Source organism: Macrobrachium nipponense, chromosome 2 (assembly GCF_015104395.2).
Source record: "Macrobrachium nipponense isolate FS-2020 chromosome 2, ASM1510439v2, whole genome shotgun sequence".
NCBI lineage: Eukaryota > Metazoa > Arthropoda > Malacostraca > Decapoda > Palaemonidae > Macrobrachium > Macrobrachium nipponense.
This window is the reverse complement of record NC_087201.1, coordinates 125,697,628-125,715,898: the sequence shown is the minus strand read 5'-3', so window position 1 is coordinate 125,715,898 and position 18,271 is coordinate 125,697,628. Positions and strand designations below refer to the sequence as shown.

Genomic DNA, 18,271 nt, shown 5'->3' with positions numbered 1-18,271 from the left:
ACTCGTCAGAGCGAAGGGGTTTTCTCGTAGAGCGGCAGAGGCTATTGCTAACTGTCGAAGAAGCTCTTCTGCCAAGCTTTACCAATCAAAGTGGGGAGTCTTTAGGACGTGGTGCAGAAGACATAATTTCTCGTCTTCTAAAACCTCTGTGACAGAAATAGCTGATTTTTTGCTGTACCTTAAAGAAGTTAAGAACTTGTCGGTATCGACAATTAAAGGGTACAGAGCTATGCTGTCCTCAGTATTTAAGCATAGAGGGCTTGACATCTCCTCTAACCAGGATATTGGAGATTTAATTAAATCTTTTAATACAGTAAAAGTATCCAAGAAGGATAGTGTGGACTGGAACTTGGACGTAGTTTTAACTTTTCTGATGTCTTCACGATTCGAGCCACTTCGTGAAGCGTCTTTGAGAGATGTAACGAGGAAGGCACTTTTTCTCTTCGCTTTGGCTACAGCAGGAAGAGTGAGTGAGTTACAAGCCATCCACAGAGGTGGGGTTCAAAAATCGTAATGCGGTTTGTTCTTTTGTTAACGAATTTTTAGCAAAGAACGAATCTCCCTCTAACCCATGGCCTAAATCTTTTGTACTTAAGGGATTATCTAATATAGTGGGTCCGATGGACGAAGAATATTTACTATGTCCTGTCAGAGCTCTGAAATGTTACCTGTCAAGGACACAATCCGTTAAGAGGTAATTCCGACCGACTTTGGTGTTCGGTTAAGAATTCTGCAAAACCCCTCTCCAAGAACGCTATTTCGTTCTTTTTGAGAAGTCTGATACTGGAGTCACACTCTCAAGTCCAAGATCAGACTCTAAATGTGCTTAAGGTGAAAGCACATGAAATACGTGCAGTGGCGACATCCTTAAGCTTCAAGCACAATATGTCGCTTTCCTCGATTCTTCAATCTACGTTTTGGAGATCGAGATCTGTGTTCGCCTCATTTTACCTGAAGAATGTAGAGGTTACCTATGATAGTTGTTGTAAATTGGGTCCTTTGTCGGTAGCGGGCATGGTGTTGGGAAAGGAAACATAGGGGAACTTTCTATCCTCTACTGTCTCCTCGCCTTGTTATAGGTTGTTGAGTCGTGGGCAGACTGGAGGCTCATAGTACTTTGGAGAACCTCCAGATCTTATTTATTACTTTTGAGTATGTCATTATTTTTGGTATAGGTGATGGTCTGTTGTTTTTTATCTGGTTTCTGAAGCCCAGGGCAAGGGCATTATCTGTTTTTTAATATTTTGTCAACCAACGGTCTTGTCCATGGTTACAAAATCCCACTAAGTAGGGACGACCCTGGCCTATACTGCCACGTCTCCTACGAGTGATGAGAGCGCTAACCAGAGGCAGTATTCTCCTGCAGCTGCTCTCTCACAAGGTAGGGTACTGCAACATTTGCTGTTTAATGTGGTCTTACTGTCATTTTTATGTAGTCCATCTACCCTCCTTCCGGGTAGTTTGGATTCAGCTATGTAACTGTTCGGTAAGTCACTTATGTGAAAATGATATTTTCATGATAAAATAAAGTTTCACATATACTTACCGAACAGTTACATAATCAAAGCCCACCCACCTCCCCACAGATGGACGTGGCGGCTAAACGAAAATTGACGGTAGAAGGCTAGCAGTACCCAGGGTTCCCGGATGTGGGCGGGTCTTGTATCACCTATACTTAAGATAGCAACGCCGCTGGCGCCAACAATTTGAATTTCGACTGCCGTAGGTAAGAAGCTATAAGCTATGTAACTGTTCGGTAAGTATATGTGAAACTTTATTTTATCATGAAAATATCATTTTTACAGAATTGGAAGCGTCCAAGATGGCGGCGTTTTGGAAGACCATGGAGCTACGGGATTCTCCGTCCTTGGAGGGTTAGCTGTTCGCTAACCCCCTCCTCATGCTGTCCAGGCCCTACCCCCTCCTCCTGCCCTCATCTTCATCGGTAACCGAGGTCAGCCATATTGTATTGCTGCTTCTTCAAGTCAGAGGGAAGCCATGGCATCAGCCCCGCTAATGACGTCACGGGGTCAGCCATTTTGTATCCCTCCGCCAGTGGCGTCTGCTTCCCATTCAGATCAAGGGGAAGCTGTGATGTCATCGTCACTTATGACGTCACTCAGTCGCCTCCACTGCGCTGCCTCACTTATCTGTCGTCATCGTTCGCTGCCATGACATCATATCTGCCATCCAGTTCGCTGCATCTCCCTTCCATGTTGTTGGAGCCTTCTCTTGCTGATCCGTCTGAGGCTTTATGCCAGGCGGTTCTTAAGAGATTGGACTCTGTTTTGGTAGGTGAGTTGGCTGTCATGTCAGCTGGGAGGACTGGAAGCAAGCGTGTTGCATCACCCCCACCTCCTGCGAAGAGATTGTGTAAGGAGCCAGTGCTGTCTTCCTCTCCTTCTCCCCCATCTCCACTGCATCGGCGTATCAAGTGTTGGAAGGCTAAGGACTGTGCCCTTTTTTTGCCTGCGAGTGAGAAGCAACACGCCCGTGTTCCTGAGAGTGTTGGTGTTTCAGAGAGTGTCAGTATATTTTCTTATGTGCGATCTGCAGTGGCTGCTTCACCCTCTGCATCGAGTCAAGAGCGTGTTGCAACCTCCCCCGTCCATGTACATGTTGCAGGCGCTCCCAATTCTTCTCCAGGGCCTATCCGTTGCCGTAAGGATCTCAAGGCGCTTGTCAAGAGGTCGAAGGTTGTGAGCGCGGAGTTGGTGCAGCAGGAGTGTTTGCCTGCCCCTCTCCCTGGTTCTTCCAAGAGTTTGACTCCGAGAGATTCTCATTCATTCTCGAGTATTCGAGATTCCTCCCCAACTCACATTCATACGTCTGCCACGCCTTTGCCCATTTACGGCCATGTTAAGGAGTCATCTGTTGGTGAGGGCATAGTGATGTTTCTGGTGTTGTGGTTGGTTCATCTCGGGAGTTGGCGCTTGGGTCCAGCCCACACAGGTTAGTTGGTGTGTCGGGCTGTTTGACTGCTGGTTCTTCCGTTATTTTAAACGAGGAAGGGGTTTTAAATGGACTGCACACCCCTCTCGTCGTCGGTCTCCACTGTCGAAGCAGGTGGAGGGAGACACGCAAGTTTTGTCTTCCTTTTTCAGAAGTCATCGATCTCTTTCGTGGTTTCAACAATTTGGAGAGTAGGACTCAGGCTCAGTTGTCTTACACTTCTTCCTGCTTGGAAGCCTTGCTGGGAGCTACACAGGATCCCAAGTCTTCGTTTCAACTTCCCTCATCGGGGCATGTCCAGTCGGTCTTGCATAAGGTTAACGCCTCTATTTCCGATCGGGATGGTTTACTTCGCACTAGGGGCTCTCCCAAGCTGCTATCCCCGCCTCTCACGAGGCATAGAAAGTATGCCTCAGCGTTGGAATCTACGGCAGCCTTCATGTTGCAGATGGTTTCTTGGCTGGACTTCTGGTCTATGGCCAGTGCCAAGATACCTTCTGACAGGTCCTGAGAAGGGTTTGTTGCAGTCCGGAGGCAAGACGTTTTCGTATATGGCTCACCTCAATGTTAATTTGTGGACTAACCTCCTGATTAGAAGAGACGCGGCTTTATCCAGGATGGAAAGATCAGTTGACTCTGAATCCTTGCTGGCTTCGAGGAATGGGGATCTGTTGGAGTCTCAATTTTTGTTCCCTCAGACCGAGCTTGTAGAGTTTTAGATAAAAAAAGTTATTCTTTGTTAATTCTGATTCTATTCCCTGCTATGAACGTCTTTTGTTTTTGAGTTCTCGGTTCCGTTGTTGTGTTGGGATGCGCTCGGGTGTGCTGGTCCTTGGCAGCAGCCGGCAAGTTGTAACGGTATTCACAATAAACCTTGTATCCAGCCCTGTATTTAATTATGCTCGTCCTAACAAATGGCGACGAGAATCCATGCAGAGGAGCATAGGGTCTACAAGAACTTCATGTGGATGTAAGGATTTTCCCAGATTTTTGATGAGTTCAGCATAGCCTACCGGCTCTAAGGACACTCCTGTAAGGCCAGTTGATTGACGGCGATGGTGCGGAGGTTAGGCAGAGTTCACCTATGCTAGGGGTGAGGATTTTCAATTCCCCAAGCTGTACTAGTTGATGCTTTGATTTATTGTGTTTTACCCCACCTTTCCTGGCATATAGGCTGCTACCTACAGTTTTGCTTCATCTTGCAGTTTTGTTCACGATGGCAATGACTACTCAGATTAAGATTGATCCTTTTAATTCTTCTCAGATAACCCTGGATCTTTGGCTTAGTTTATTAGAAGCTAATTTTAGTAATCTTGGAATTGAGGAAGATAACAAAAAGAAAAATGTTTTGATAGTGTCAATTGGAACTGATGTTTTTAGTGTACTGGGTAATTTGTGTGCTCCTGATTTACCCCATACAAAGACTTACGATGACCTTGTAGCTGTTTTGAAATCACATTACATTGTGAAACCTTCTTATCATCGTAGCCTAATAGCTTTTCAACAAAGAAAAAAAAGGAGGTATGAGACAGTGAATAGTTTGTATGCTGACCTCAAGGCTTTAGCAAAAGATTGCAATTTTGGTAATCATTTCGATTCAAGAGTCAAAGATCAGTTGTTTATGGCAGTTGACAATGAAGTATATTTTCCCAATTTAGTTGTTTTGAATATTGATCTCCAAACTATGACCTCTAGTGCAGTTTTAGAAAGAATTTTGAACATGGAAAAAGCTTTTGTGGGTGAGAGAAACGAATCACAGCCACAGGTTAGTTCAGTGAGAAAAGAAAAGTCATCTTGTAAGCATTGTGGTTTTCCTCATGAGAGTATAGACTGTTGGTTTACAGATCTGACTTGTAACATTTGTAAAAGGAAAGGTCATCTAAAAAGGGTATGTAGAGAGGCAAACAAAGATTTGTCTCTTCATAGGCCTAGTAATGTTAAACCTAGGTATAAGGCTTCCAATAGTAGGGCTGAAGGTAAGAAGGCTGTAAAAACTATTGATGATTATGAAGACAACAGTGATGATAGATTGTTAATGGTTAAAGGAAAGGTTTTTGCTCTTAATTCTGATGAATTTTATTTCAGTATTAATCAGAATTTAGTTCCACTATAACCAAAGAGTGGGTACATGGTTTAAAACTAAATATGGAACCATGCAATAAAAAGCTAAGAGGTTTTGATGATATGAAAATTGATGTCTTTGGCAAAGTGTTAGCTCCTGTACTTTATAATAGCACAAAGGTTTCTCAGGTATTTTATGTTGTTGATTCTTGTAATACAAATTTGTGTGGTAAAGATTTAATGCAGCAAGTATGTATTTATCTGGCTGGAATAGATGAAGGTACTAGAGTAATAAAGGTTGCTAATGTGAGTGCAGAAAAGCTGCTAGATAATTACTTGGTAGATTCAAGTAAACCTATTACTGGTGTTTTGGCTAAGATTCATTTAAAAGGTAATGCTACCCCAAAGTTTATGAAAGCACGCACAGTTCCTTTTTTTTACAAGAAAATTATTGAAGATGCCTTAGATAAGCTAGTAGTGGATGAAATGATGGAACCCATATCACACAGTGAATGGGCAGTTCCTATTGTACCTGTATTGGAAGAAAATAAGGTTGAAATGAGGATTTGTGGAGATTTTAAAGTTTTGAATAAACAAATTCATTGTGACAGGTACCCGTTACCAAAGATAGAGGAATTGTTATCTGTTGTTGGTAAGGGAAAGTTTTTTCCAAAATTGATGTTAAGAATGCTTATCTTCAAATACCTGTTGATGAGAAAAGTCAAGAGTACTTAGTAATTAATACTCATAAATGATTGTTTAAATATAAGCGCTTACCTTTTGGCTTCTCAACCGTTGGCAAATGTGGAGGGTGTAGCTGCTTATTTAGATGATATTATTGTAAGTGGTGCTACCAAAAAGGAGCATGATCACCGATTAAGAAAGGTTTTGGAACCTTTGCAAGCACATAATGTACAAATAAATAAGACTAAGACTGTTTTGGAGGCTAAATCTATTGAATTTTTAGGATACCACATCTCAGGTAAAGGAGTTAAGCCATCTTCAAAGGGACTGGAAGCCATTTTAGATTGCCCATGTCCTGCTTCTGTTGAAGAAGTTCAATCTTTTTTTAGGTATGATTACTTACTATTGCAAGTTTGTAAAGAATTTTTCTTTTAAGCTAGCTTCCTTGTATGATTTGTTGAAGAAAAATGTAAAATTTAGATGGACTTCAGTACAGCAGAAGGCATTTGAAGGCATTAAAAGAGATTATTGCAATACACCCCCTGAACACCTGAATAAGCCCTGGTCACTTACCAGCCCAAACCCTCATTTATTAAAATTTACCAAATCTTTGGTTGAAATAAACGATCAGTGTTGCCAATCTTCTGGCAAACACCCTCGTTACCTATTTACCAGCCCACCGCTGGTAGCCCCTGCCTCACGGGGCCGGTCACACCTGCCCTCTCACGTCAATCACTTATCGTTCGCGGTGGAGTACGGACGTATCCACAGCGAACTTCTTTTTGGTCTTGCCCGGCCTTCATTTGCACCATTGAATTGATTAAATTTGGTGACGAATTACGCTTTCCTTTGGATTACGGTTTGAATTGCTCTGTATACCTTATCATTAGACATGGATTCGGCTAAAGATGAAACAACACAGGCTATGACAACGACATCAACTTCTGCATCCTCGGCCACGACATCACAGAAAACGACGAGCGGAACTTCAACGACGTATCGTCTTTGCCAACAATGCAAGAAGAGGATGAGTACCCTAAGACACGACAGTCACTCATTATGCGTAAATTGTAGTCCTGTCCAATGTAATGTGAAAGACTAGATGTGTAGAATGTCAGGAGTGGTCTTTGGAACAAATGTTAGGGTATCTTAAACATAGGAAAGGTCTTGTATCAAGAAGTAAACGTAGGCAGGAAGAGTCTAATGTAGAACAAGATAGAGATTTAGAGACAGTGCTTTTTAAGAAACTTGAGAGTAGGTTGACATCGAGTATGACGTCTCTGTTTACTGATTTCATGTCAAGGCTGAGTGAAGATAGATCAAGCATAGGGATACTGAAAGTACTAATCGTTCTTTTCCAGCTCCCCTGCCTGTTCCAGAACCAGCCCTAACCGGTGCTGGGGGTTATGGGGATCCGCAAGCCCACAGGGCAGGATCCGCCGTCCCCCCTGGCGCGGAGCAGGCAGAGTTAGTAGCAGTTTCCCCTTTAATCCCTAACAAAGATGGTAAGTTTATATCAGAATTAGGAGACAAAGTGACAGATAAGAAAATAGCACCAGGTGTGGAGGAAAAGATCTCTTTAGCCTTAGAACAAAGACCAGAAGTAAAGATGACCAGGGTTCTTTCGCCGCTCGATCCAGCGGATTGTATTTTTCCCTCGGGTCTATCATCCCGGGGAAAAACAGATAAAGATATTAGTAAGAATGTAATTCAGTCCTCGTCTACTAATAAATTCGTAGAGGAGATTCCTTCTTCTTCTCGAGTTTCCGTTCGGGGTCCGGGGGTTAATCCTAGTCCTTCGGGTAGGTTAGATCAAGGGCTAAATATAGCAGAGTACAATGCTAATTTTCTCGGGCTATCACAAGGGTATAGAACTCTAGTTAGGCAGTGTTTTCTGATGAACTACAGTGACATCAGAAATCACGTGCTTAAGAATTTTCCTGAATTTGAAGATGATCTTAGTTTTGATTTTCAAGGTGGAGATTTTCATTTATTGGCTCTCTTTAAAGAAGATGAATGAGGGATGTAGCCCTTCTGAATCTATGTTTCAACTTCCTTCCTCTCTCCTCCTTCCTTCTTCTTCTTCTTCCTTTTCTGTTACTTCTTCGGAACTGATATCTGCTATGCCTTCTGGGTCAGTAGGGGTTTCTATTTCTCCTTCCTCTATGTTTCCTACTTCTGAGGGTTCTTCGACTTTTTTCAATTCCTTTCCTAGTAGTCGGGGGGGAGCATCTGATTCCGGTATTCCTTGTTCGGATGGTGTCAGTGGTCAGGTGATTTGGTCGGATAGTACGGACAATGTATCTGTTAGGATGTACCCTTACTCTTCAGTCGTTCCTAAGACTGATACGACAATATCGACAGGGTTTGGGGGTTCTTTGAGCTCACTGCGCACAACCGAGAGTCAGGTTGGAATACTGTATTGACTGACAGTAACATGGCTAGCTCGTTGGCAAGGGGTGGTAGGAGCATGAACGTTGGTTTTTCGTCAGGGCAAAGAGACAACACTGACAGTGTAGGTTTTCATCAACCTCCGTACGGGGGTTCATTGGGTTCGAATACCCTTCCAGATTCAGGTATTGCTTCTCTTGGTAACATTCACCATTTAGTCTCTAAAGCTTCGGTAGACGTAGGTTCTCGGGGTACATTAGCTATGACGCAAGGCAGAGTGGATAGAGTACTGAAGGTGCCAGATATGGCGGTTAGGAGTAGCGGAGTGACAGTAGCTGCGGGATGGTCAACACTCCAGGTAGGTAATATGACTAATGTACAGGCAGGAAACATACAAACACAGGTAGCAGGGGCAAGGACAGGAAAGGTGGAAGGGGTAAGGACAGGAGAATTTTTAGGTGTTCAGGCTGCTTGGCCGGGAGTATCTGGCAACCAGAAGGGTGGGTCGGAGCGAGCGCGACTGTTGCGTCATCGAGACAGGAGACGCGTAATATGACGATGCCGAGTTCGTCTGCATTCGGTAACACTGCACCTGATAGAACAGTCCTGCGGTTCCCAGACTAGTCATTGGGGACCAGATAGCTCACCTGAGCTGTTGACAACACTGCCGTCTTGGCAGAGTGTCGATACGCCTCGTCATCCACCTGTGCCTATTGACGATATTTCTGACTGGCGGAGGGAGGGGGTTGGGATAAGTGGTGAAGGGTTGAATTTATCGGTAGGTTTAGATGTACAGTCCGCTTCTATGACAGGGCGAGCTCGGCCTTCGGACGTAATCCAAGAAGACGAGTTGGATGAAGACACAGCTGCTGTTGAGGATCTTTCGAGTCAAGTGCGTGACAGCGAATACAGCAGGATGATTCATTTCATCCAGGATATTTTCCTGCAGGCAAAGGGAGAGGATCAACCGTTCCAGCAGAGTCATTCAGTTTTCGAGGAATTATATGCTACTAAACCTCCCGTAGTGTACTCTTCGAACAAACTTCCTTGGTTCGGGAGAGTCGAACAAGCTCTGAAAGAGAACGGGACAAGAAACTAGCTTCAGTGGTAGGACTTAATAGGCAGGACTCGGCGCTCCTTCCTCCAAGGAAGGCGTTGTATGGAGTATCTGGGAACCCTTCGTCGGGGATTCGGGTTCCTCTCAATGAATCTATTGAGGGGTTAATTCCTAGATCTCTGGCTTCATCTAGGCTCGTTAGTGTTTCTCTGAAGGAGGCAGCTGCCTTGGAAAACGTATTCAGGAATCAGACGGAGGCCTTGTCACACACAATGTGGACTCTGTCTGGCTTGATGGGGTTCTTGAAGAAGGATGGTTTTGTTCCTTCAGACCCTGGACTGTTTGATAACCTCATCACTTCAGTTTCCATGGGCCTGGCACACCAGGCAAATTGTGTGGCAGGGTGTACGACATTCATTGGTAAGAAAAGGCGAGACCTTTACCTTAGTCATTTGCCCCCGCATTTCCCGGATCTACACAAAAGGATTTTGTCCCGTTCTCCAATAACATTGACGAGTTCGTTATTTAACGAACAGGAAGTGACCAATATGATGAATTTTGTATCATCAACCTCAACAGTGGAGTCTCAACAAGCATTGATCAGGGTGGCAGCGCAAGGAGCTAGATCTCCAAAAGGAACAAGGATGTCGTCTCCAGGTAAGCGGCGAGCAGATTCTCGTTCTCCTTCTAGGTCTCCAAAGAAGGTTAGATTCGCGAAGAGGTCGGCTCACTCGACTTCCTCGAAGACAGGAGCTTCGAGGAAGAATTTTCGCAAATAGGAGACACCACTCTCGGGAATACCAGTAGGGGGTTGCCTCTCTCAGTTCACCGTCCACTGGAGAGAGTACAATGCAGACAGTTGGGTTTTGGAGGTGCTGGAGAAGGGGTACAAGATTCCTCTTTGTTCGGTTCCTCCACTCTCCAAGACACCAATTCGTCTGCACAGTTATGCTCCTTCATCCATCAGGGGTATAGCTTTAGAAGAGGAGATTCAGGCTCTAATCCAAAAAGGGGCAATAGAGCCTGCTCCCCCAACCCCAGGGTTTTACAGTCGAATTTTCGTCACAAAGAAGGCGTCAGGGTCTTGGAGACCCATTATAGACCTATCAGAGCTCAACAAGAGGGTGAAATGTACAAAATTCCACATGGAAACCGTGGCTTCAGTGTTGAGGTCAGTTCGAAGAAACGATTGGATGGTGACGGTGGACCTCAAGGATGCGTACCTCCAAATTCCAATTCATCAGGAGTCGAGGAGGCTCCTTCGTTTCTCGGGTCCTCCGGGTACCTTCCAGTTCAAGGTACTTTGCTTCGGGCTGACCACGGCTCCTCAGGTCTTCACGAGAGTGATGTCTCCAGTTTCAAAGATAATGCACAGTCAAGGTTTTCGGATGAGAAGATACCTGGACGACTGGCTAATTCAGGCGGACTCCAAGAAAGAAGCAGTAAGAGCGACAAGCTTTTTGCTGGATTTATGTGTGAAGTTGGGTATAAGGATAAACGAAGACAAGAGCGATCTTGTACTTCACAGGAGAAGACTTATTTAGGGATGAGGATTCAGACGCCTCTTTTGAAGGCTTTCCCGACCTCAGAGAGGGTCGAGATGTTACTAGGCCAACTGGAGGAGTTCAGGTCGACAAGAGAACAACCAGTTTCGGAATGGCTAAGTCTCCTGGGGAGAATGTCCTCTCTCTCCCTTCTGGTTCCTCGGTCTCGTCTACGGATGCGGTCTTTGCAGGCATGTCTCAGGAATCGCTGGGACTTTCGGGACAAGAGCGCAGTGATCAGCTGGGACGATTCTTGCCGAGAGGATCTTCGGTGGTGGTCAGAAGAACATCATCTGACCACCGGTGTAGAGTTAGACCTTCCGATTCCGGACGTTCATCTGTTCACAGATGCCTCGGATCAGGGTTGGGGAGCAATCCTGGAGGGAGCTCAAGCCAAGGGCCTTTGGAGGGATCCGGATCGGAGAGAGTCCATAAATTTCAGGGAACTCAGGGCGGTAGAGGAGGCATTATGCACCTTCGAGGAACAGATGTTAAATCTTACAGTGGCCTTGTTTTCAGACAACTCCACAGCATTAGCATACCTGAAAAAGGAAGGAGGTACAAGATCCTTCAATCTGAACGAAGTGGCACAGAGAATTTTAAGATGGTGCGAGACACACAGGGTAAAGATTCTACCACAATTCATCGCAGGCAAAAGGAATGTGGTGGCAGATGCCTTGAGCAGATCAAGAGAAGTTCTGGGGGCAGAATGGACCTTGGTCCAGGAGGAAGTAGACCTCCTTTTAAAAAGATGGCCAGCAACGATAGATCTTTTTGCCACGAGTCAGAACCACCGACTACCGGTTTACTTTTCACCGGTGACGGATCCTATGTCAGCGGGAACAGACGCGATGTTACAGTCATGGGACAGGATGCAGGTGTATGCGTTCCCTCCTTTCGGCATGTTGGATCAGGTACTGAGGAAACTCATGGACTGTTCAAACACTCAGATGACCCTAATCGCTCCTTTCTGGCCTCAAAGATCTTGGTTCCCGGATCTTCTACAAATGCTAATAATGCCCCCAGTACTTCTTCCTCACAGAAAGGACCTTTTAAGACAGCCACATTTTCATCGGTTCCACCAAAACCTTCGAGTGCTAAGGCTGGCTGCATGGAGACTATCCAGCGAGCAGCAAGAGAAGCGGGTTTTTCGCGAGGAGTGGCTAGACAGCTTACTCTCTGTTTAAGAAATTCCACAAGAAGACTATACCAAGTGCGGTGGGCCATGTATAGAAGTTGGTGCAGGTCGCAGGGACATACCATTTCCAGTCCTACAATTCCGAAAATAGCGGAATTCTTGCTCTTTCTTAGACAAAGGAAGAATCTCTCGTACTCATCAATTGCAGGGTATAGAGCTATGCTTAGTAGCACCTTTCGTTTCCATCTACCTGAAATATCTTCCAGCAGAGTGATTCATGATTTGTTGAGGTCTTTCAAGATTGAGAAGCCAAGGACCCCATCTCACGCACCTCCCTGGAATCTTTCAATGGTCTTAGGTTTGTTGGCGTCTTCAGAATTTGAACCTTTGGAGAGTTTAACGCTGAAGGAACTGACGAAAAAGGTCCTCTTTCTGGTAGCATTAGCAACAGCTAGAAGAATAGGGGAACTTCAAGCCATCGCGAGAGATATCTCGTGGGTTGGAGAGGATCTGTTCCTGTCTTACCTTCCCGAATTCAGAGCAAAGACAGAGTCAGAGTCTAATCCTCTTCCCAGGTCGTTTAGAGTTTCAGCGTTGACCGACTTCGTGGGAGGAGACGAAGAAGAGTTGCGGTTATGTCCGGTGAGAGCATTGAGAGCTTACGTGAATAAGACGAAGAAACTGAAACCCAGACCCAGAACCTTATTCGTTTCCCCCAAAAATCCCTCTAAGATCGATCTCCAAAAACGCAATCAGCTTTTTCCTCAGGGAAGTCATTCGACAGGCAATAACTAAAGGGTCAACTGCTTCAGATAGTTCAGAGTTGACAGGAGTCAGAGCTCATAGCATTAGGGGAATGGCAACTTCGGCAGCTTTCTTAAGAAATTTTTCAGTATCGGCGATTCTGCAGGCAGCAACTTGGAAGTCTGTTTCGGTTTTCACTTCTTTCTACTTGAGGGATGTTCAGTTTCAGTCCGACGAAGGGTTTTCTTTAGGTCCGTTCGTGGCAGCGGGAGCAGTTATAGGGGATAACCGTTAGTTTATACAAGTCAGTAATCAGAATTAGGATTAGAGTAGTGAGCAAATATTAGGGATATGTAGGAGGCATTCATGATAGGACATATCACGAGAGGATTCTAAGTATTAGGACAGATAGGAAAGAACAGGTCTAGGCCTATCTTAGGGTATTCTTCCACTTATCAGGCACAGAACAGACAGGCAGGTACAACACTACAGGAGAGGACAGCGCTACGAACGGAGACACCGTTGCAGACGCACCGATGGACGGACAACACAACGTTTTTCTTTTCTCCTCCGTACATGAGAGGCCTAAGGCCACATGGGAGGTCTTCAGTTTCCCTCCATACATGAGAGGCCTAGAGCCACATGGGAGGTCTTCAGATTCCCTCCATACATGAGAGGCCGAGAGCCACATGGGAGGTCTTCAGCTTTCCTCTACTCAGGTGAGGCACATAGCCACCTGAGAGGAAACAGGTTTGTATCCCTCCTGCACTCAATGAGTTTTGACCTTTAGAGTAGAGGTGCAGAGTCTTTCCCTCCACACATGGGAGGCCTAGAAGGCCACACATGGGAGATTAGTTTGGACGAGGGACAAAGGAACTTGAGACTGACTCGGGTACTCGTCTCCAAATGCATTCTGGTAAAGAAAATGAGTCGGGTGAGTGCTTAATTATATTGACTGACAACTGGTACAGTGGAGGGCCGGGCAGAGTTGATTCCCCACCTCCAAATTAATGTTGTTAATCGGGCTTATTCAGGTGTTCAGGGGGTGTATTGCAATATGAAGTTTTTATTGTAAAACTAATATTGTAATACCTACCTGAACACCTGAATAAGCCCTGGTCACTTACCAGCCCGAACCCTCATTTATTAAAATTTACCAAATCTTTGGTTGAAATAAACGATCAGTGTTGCCAATCTTCTGGCAAACACCCTCGTTACCTATTTACCAGCCCACCGCTGGTAGCCCTGCCTCACGGGCCGGTCACACCTGCCCTCTCACGTCAATCTTAACTCAATAACTCTGTATGAGAGGGGAGGAGGGTGGGAATCATTCAGGTGTTCAGGTAGGTATTACAATATTAGTTTTACAATAAAAACTTCATTTTCAGAGTCCAAAGTGCTGACTAGTTTTGATGGGGATAGTCCTTTAATCATTGAAGTGGATACGTCTCCTGTAGGTGTGGGGTGTGGTTTGTTACAAAAGGTTGGTGACCAAGAAAAAACAATTTATTTTGCAAGTAAAAAACTATCTAAAGCAGAAAGGAACTACTCTCAGTTAGATCAATTATTTTTGCTGTGAAATGTTTTAGATACTTTTTGCTTGGCAGGAATTTTGTTGCTAGAACTGATCATAAACCATTACTGAGACTTTTTGGAAGAGGGAAACAGATTCCATGTATGTAATGCCAATTCTAGAATACAGAGATGGGCTTTGTTGTTATCTCAGTGTGATTATGAATTAGTTCACAAACCTGGGAAGAAATATGTAATTGCTGATGCCTTAAGCAGATTGCCACTTGATGATGATTTTCATTCTGGTACACCAGCTGAGTATGATAAATTGGTTGAATTACTTGATTTTGATGACATCTCTTTTCAGGCAGTTAAACATTTCACCAATAAGGATGCTGTATTGTCTCAGTTGAAAAATTGTTTGAAGCTGGGATGGTCAAAGGAACATAACATGTCACTTCTGGAATAGGCCTCTGTAAAAGATGATTTATCTCTCCATAATGATGTAATATTGTATAGAAATAGGGTTTTGATTCCTGTTGAGTTAAGATGTAAGGTTTTTAACCATAGATTATTTTCTTGTCAAGTCTTTCAGGCACCATATTCTTGAAAGATCATGATTGAAAACATAGGTTAAGTCTTGTCTGTAAAATCTGAGTTTGTTGTTAGGAGACAGCTTTAGTTGTACAGTGAATTTTTTCATTTACAGGTGCAGTGAGAGCTGTTGGGTCAGCTATGCGTAACAATCCTACGGGTATCATTGTTCCATGTCATAGGGTTGTGCGTTCAAATGACATGGGTCTCTATCATGGTGGAAAAAGACAGTCAGTCAAGTTATGGTTACTTAAACATGAAGGAGTTGATAAATACTGAAATCATGAAAAAATTACAAGAAGTTGTAATTGAAAAATGTGAATTTGGTCTATCTATAGAGGAATGACTCTTATAGTTTAATTTTTTATTGTGTCATTGAAATCTGTTTAGTATTAAAAAGTACAAGAACTAAAGATTTGATTTGAGACATGTAAAAGATTGTCTTGTTGTAAAGTATAGTAAAATTATTATTTTTTTACAGTTTGAAATATGGTATGCAGTGTACAGTATTTTCTAATAAAAGGATTGGTTTTGTCATTTGAGTTTGATGTAATCCTAACCTAAAGCTGCACCTTTTTCCATGTTGTGAACGATTTCTAAGCAGTAAGTAAAGTAGCATACCTAGACAATTAGTAACATCTAGACTCCTTAGGACTGGCCTGAAGGATTTATTGGGAGTGTGGGGTTGGGGGGAATTAAAATTGTATATAATTTTTAGAGAAAAAATTAATTAAGTTATAATTTTTTATGGAATACGTAGTGATATATCTTGAATTATGTAGTGCATATAGTGTATACTTTATTATAATGCAAAAACAGGTACTTACTACTAACATCATTATTATTACTAGGAAAATGCCTTAGCATCATCTAAACTGAAAAGTACTTTTCTTCATGAAAACATACTGAGCTTAATGAAACACTTGAGATTCATCTTGAAAGCTATCTTTAATGTCAAAAATGAAAAATGGAATCCAGTGAACTATGCTATAGAGACATCCTTGGTGTTAATAGTAGATTAGCAACGTAACTGTGTAAATAACATACTGTATGGCTATTTCATCCATAGTAAAAGACAAAAGGACTGAATGAATGTTAGACGTTTTATTACATTTCTTTGAGGTTACTGTATTTTCTACCAAAATATTTTATCATTGTGTGAACGTTAGAAATACAGTAGTAATATTAGAATGATCCGAAATTAACTCATTTTTCAGCCCGGATTCTGTTGCAGCTGCCCAAGCTTCCTCTAATTATAAGGGTCGTCTGAAAAATGCAGTTCCATTTTTAAAAAACAGGTTTTGAGGTAGGAAAAGCATTTTTTTTGGTAGCCATTCTTCATTCTCAAAGGAGTTAACTCTCTCATGGTCCACTCAGGGCTCCATAGGACAGATCAACAAAAAATTTGCTTTGTACAGAACACAGCATGATGCATTTTTGGTGGGCTGGTCGCATAAATGCAAGCTATTTTTTAAAGTTTTGTGAGATGTGGTCGTGGCCTTCCCATACAGAATCAGTTCTTCTGGATCTGAGAATCATTAATTTAAAATTTTGGAGTGCGTGTCTAAGACTTGACAGTCTTTTATGCATTAATGCTTAAAATCTTTGAGAGTTTTCATATGTAAACCACTTTCAGCTAGATAGGAGCAGCTTTTTCGGAGGAAAATATGCATGCAGGCACAGAAACATTCTAACATGTATATTATTAGTAGTTATTTGTATGACATATTTAAAAAGATTAAAATGACAATGCAGTGGCCAATTCTGTTGTGATGGTAATGAGAAACTGTGAGAGCATGATTAAAAATCATAAGAATGCAATTGAGTGATAAAAATAGCACTTGCTTACAAAAGGAAAATATTGCTGCTTTCTAAACAAAAATTTTTCACAGTTTCTTAGCATGAAAACCATGCGAGATTAACTGAGCGCTAACATAAGTAGTCACTTAACAAGTGGCAGCCAACTATAGAGTTTTATCTAATTACTGGATTATTTGAAAATTATTTTTGGATGCTTGTCTCTCACAGACACCTTTAAAAATAACATTAAATGCACAACATACTATGATATGCTAATAACAAGGTATATTTCTGATCATGATTAGACAAATCTGCAAAAGACAATGAGGGCAGCTGCACTCATATGTTGCCACAGTCATCAATTGTAATTTTCTTTTATAATAATGTCCATTTCTTTACTGTGCTGATGTATTTTTTGTGCTACTGATATTATTGATTATTATTATTATTGGTACATAATACAAAAGTTTCAGTTATGCTGTAGAGAATTCTTGTTTGACAGAAGAAACATTCAAGTCATCTGGGCTTGGAGAGAGAGACATTCATTTACATCTCTTATTTAAGAATAATGTCGTTTGAATGATGAACTTATTTAGAATTTAATTTTGGTTGTGATTTGATAATACAAAGCATATAAATATGTACATATTACATTAGTATATTGTTTCTTTACATATTCATATTACAGATTTTAAAAAAATTTCAACCAGATCCCTAACTTTGGTTAAACTATTCAACAGCACTATGTAATAATAATAATAATAATAATAACAATAATAATAATAATAATAATAATAATAAACTTTTGTCTCAAAGGGGAAATAAACTCGACATTAACTTAACAATTTATTATTAGCAAAAAAATCGAAGGGTGGCTTGGAGGGAACTTAATCTTGAGCAAAGAAGGCCAGAGGCCAAGAAGCTGAAGTGAGCAGTATACGTACTACATAAGCCCCTCAGTGGTGTGATCAGTATGGTCTTAACCTGCCACGAGTTCGATTCTAGGGCATTCCATTGAGGGGTTAGAGATGTGTATTTTTGGTGATAGAAGTTCACTCTCCACATGGTTTGGAAGTCATGTAAAGCCGTTGGTCCCGTTGCTGAATAACCACTGGTTCCATGCAATGTAAAAACACCACACAACAAAGTATACTACATAGTACAGTTCAACTTTTATTGACGTTAAGTAACCTAATGATTCGTTTCAATTACTCTATTAAAATTTACAATAGTACCTGTATTATTTCACAATGAAAGGGTTTAAAACAGGCAAAACAGAAATATATAAAAATATACTTTTAGAGCCAGTCTAATGCCTGGCTATTACAATATTCAAAGGATTAATGCAAATGATTGTACCTGAAGAAATAAAGAAAGAATCAAAACCAATGCAGGGTCAGATTTCACAATGAAGATCATTTGCTTGGGGAACAGGTGAAGGGCAATGAAATGCAGGTGCCAAAGGAGGGTAGGCTGTCTGGTGGTTACAATAAAGACCTGTCCACATTAGGAAACATTGTTTGCAAACAGCTTGGAAACTGTTTGCAAACAATGTTTCCTTTCCAGCTGTTTGCAAACAGCTTGGAAACTGTTTGCAAACAATGTTTCCTTTCAGTTGTCGTTAGGATCCTTGTCAGTGCAGTAGCCTCTGTATTCTATTTGGCTATTTTAATGCACTCGAGGACATGGGCACCTGAACATAGGGGCAAGAGGAGGTTTGCTCCCCCTGAAATCCAGGAAAAAATGTATATTTATATATGGCATTTACTACATTTAACTACATCACTTTGTTTT

The 18,271-nt window shown here is 42.3% G+C and overlaps 1 protein-coding gene across 7 annotated transcripts in view; it reads left to right on the top strand.

Annotated features, from left to right (window-relative positions):
• The window catches only part of LOC135220974 (methylated-DNA--protein-cysteine methyltransferase-like), a 60,109-nt gene extending 44,895 nt beyond the window's left edge, over positions 1-15,214 (top strand). For 6 of the 7 annotated variants that reach the window (XM_064258657.1, XM_064258655.1, XM_064258661.1 and 3 more), the window contains one exon: positions 14,793-15,214. In XM_064258657.1, coding sequence (XP_064114727.1) covers positions 14,793-14,956 — 164 coding nt within the window. In that variant the 3' untranslated portion in view covers positions 14,957-15,214. Of the gene's footprint in view, positions 1-13,959; positions 14,055-14,792 lie in introns of all 7 variants that reach the window. The other variant, XM_064258660.1, reaches the window with a different exon arrangement.
• Positions 15,215-18,271: the final 3,057 nt, after the last annotated feature.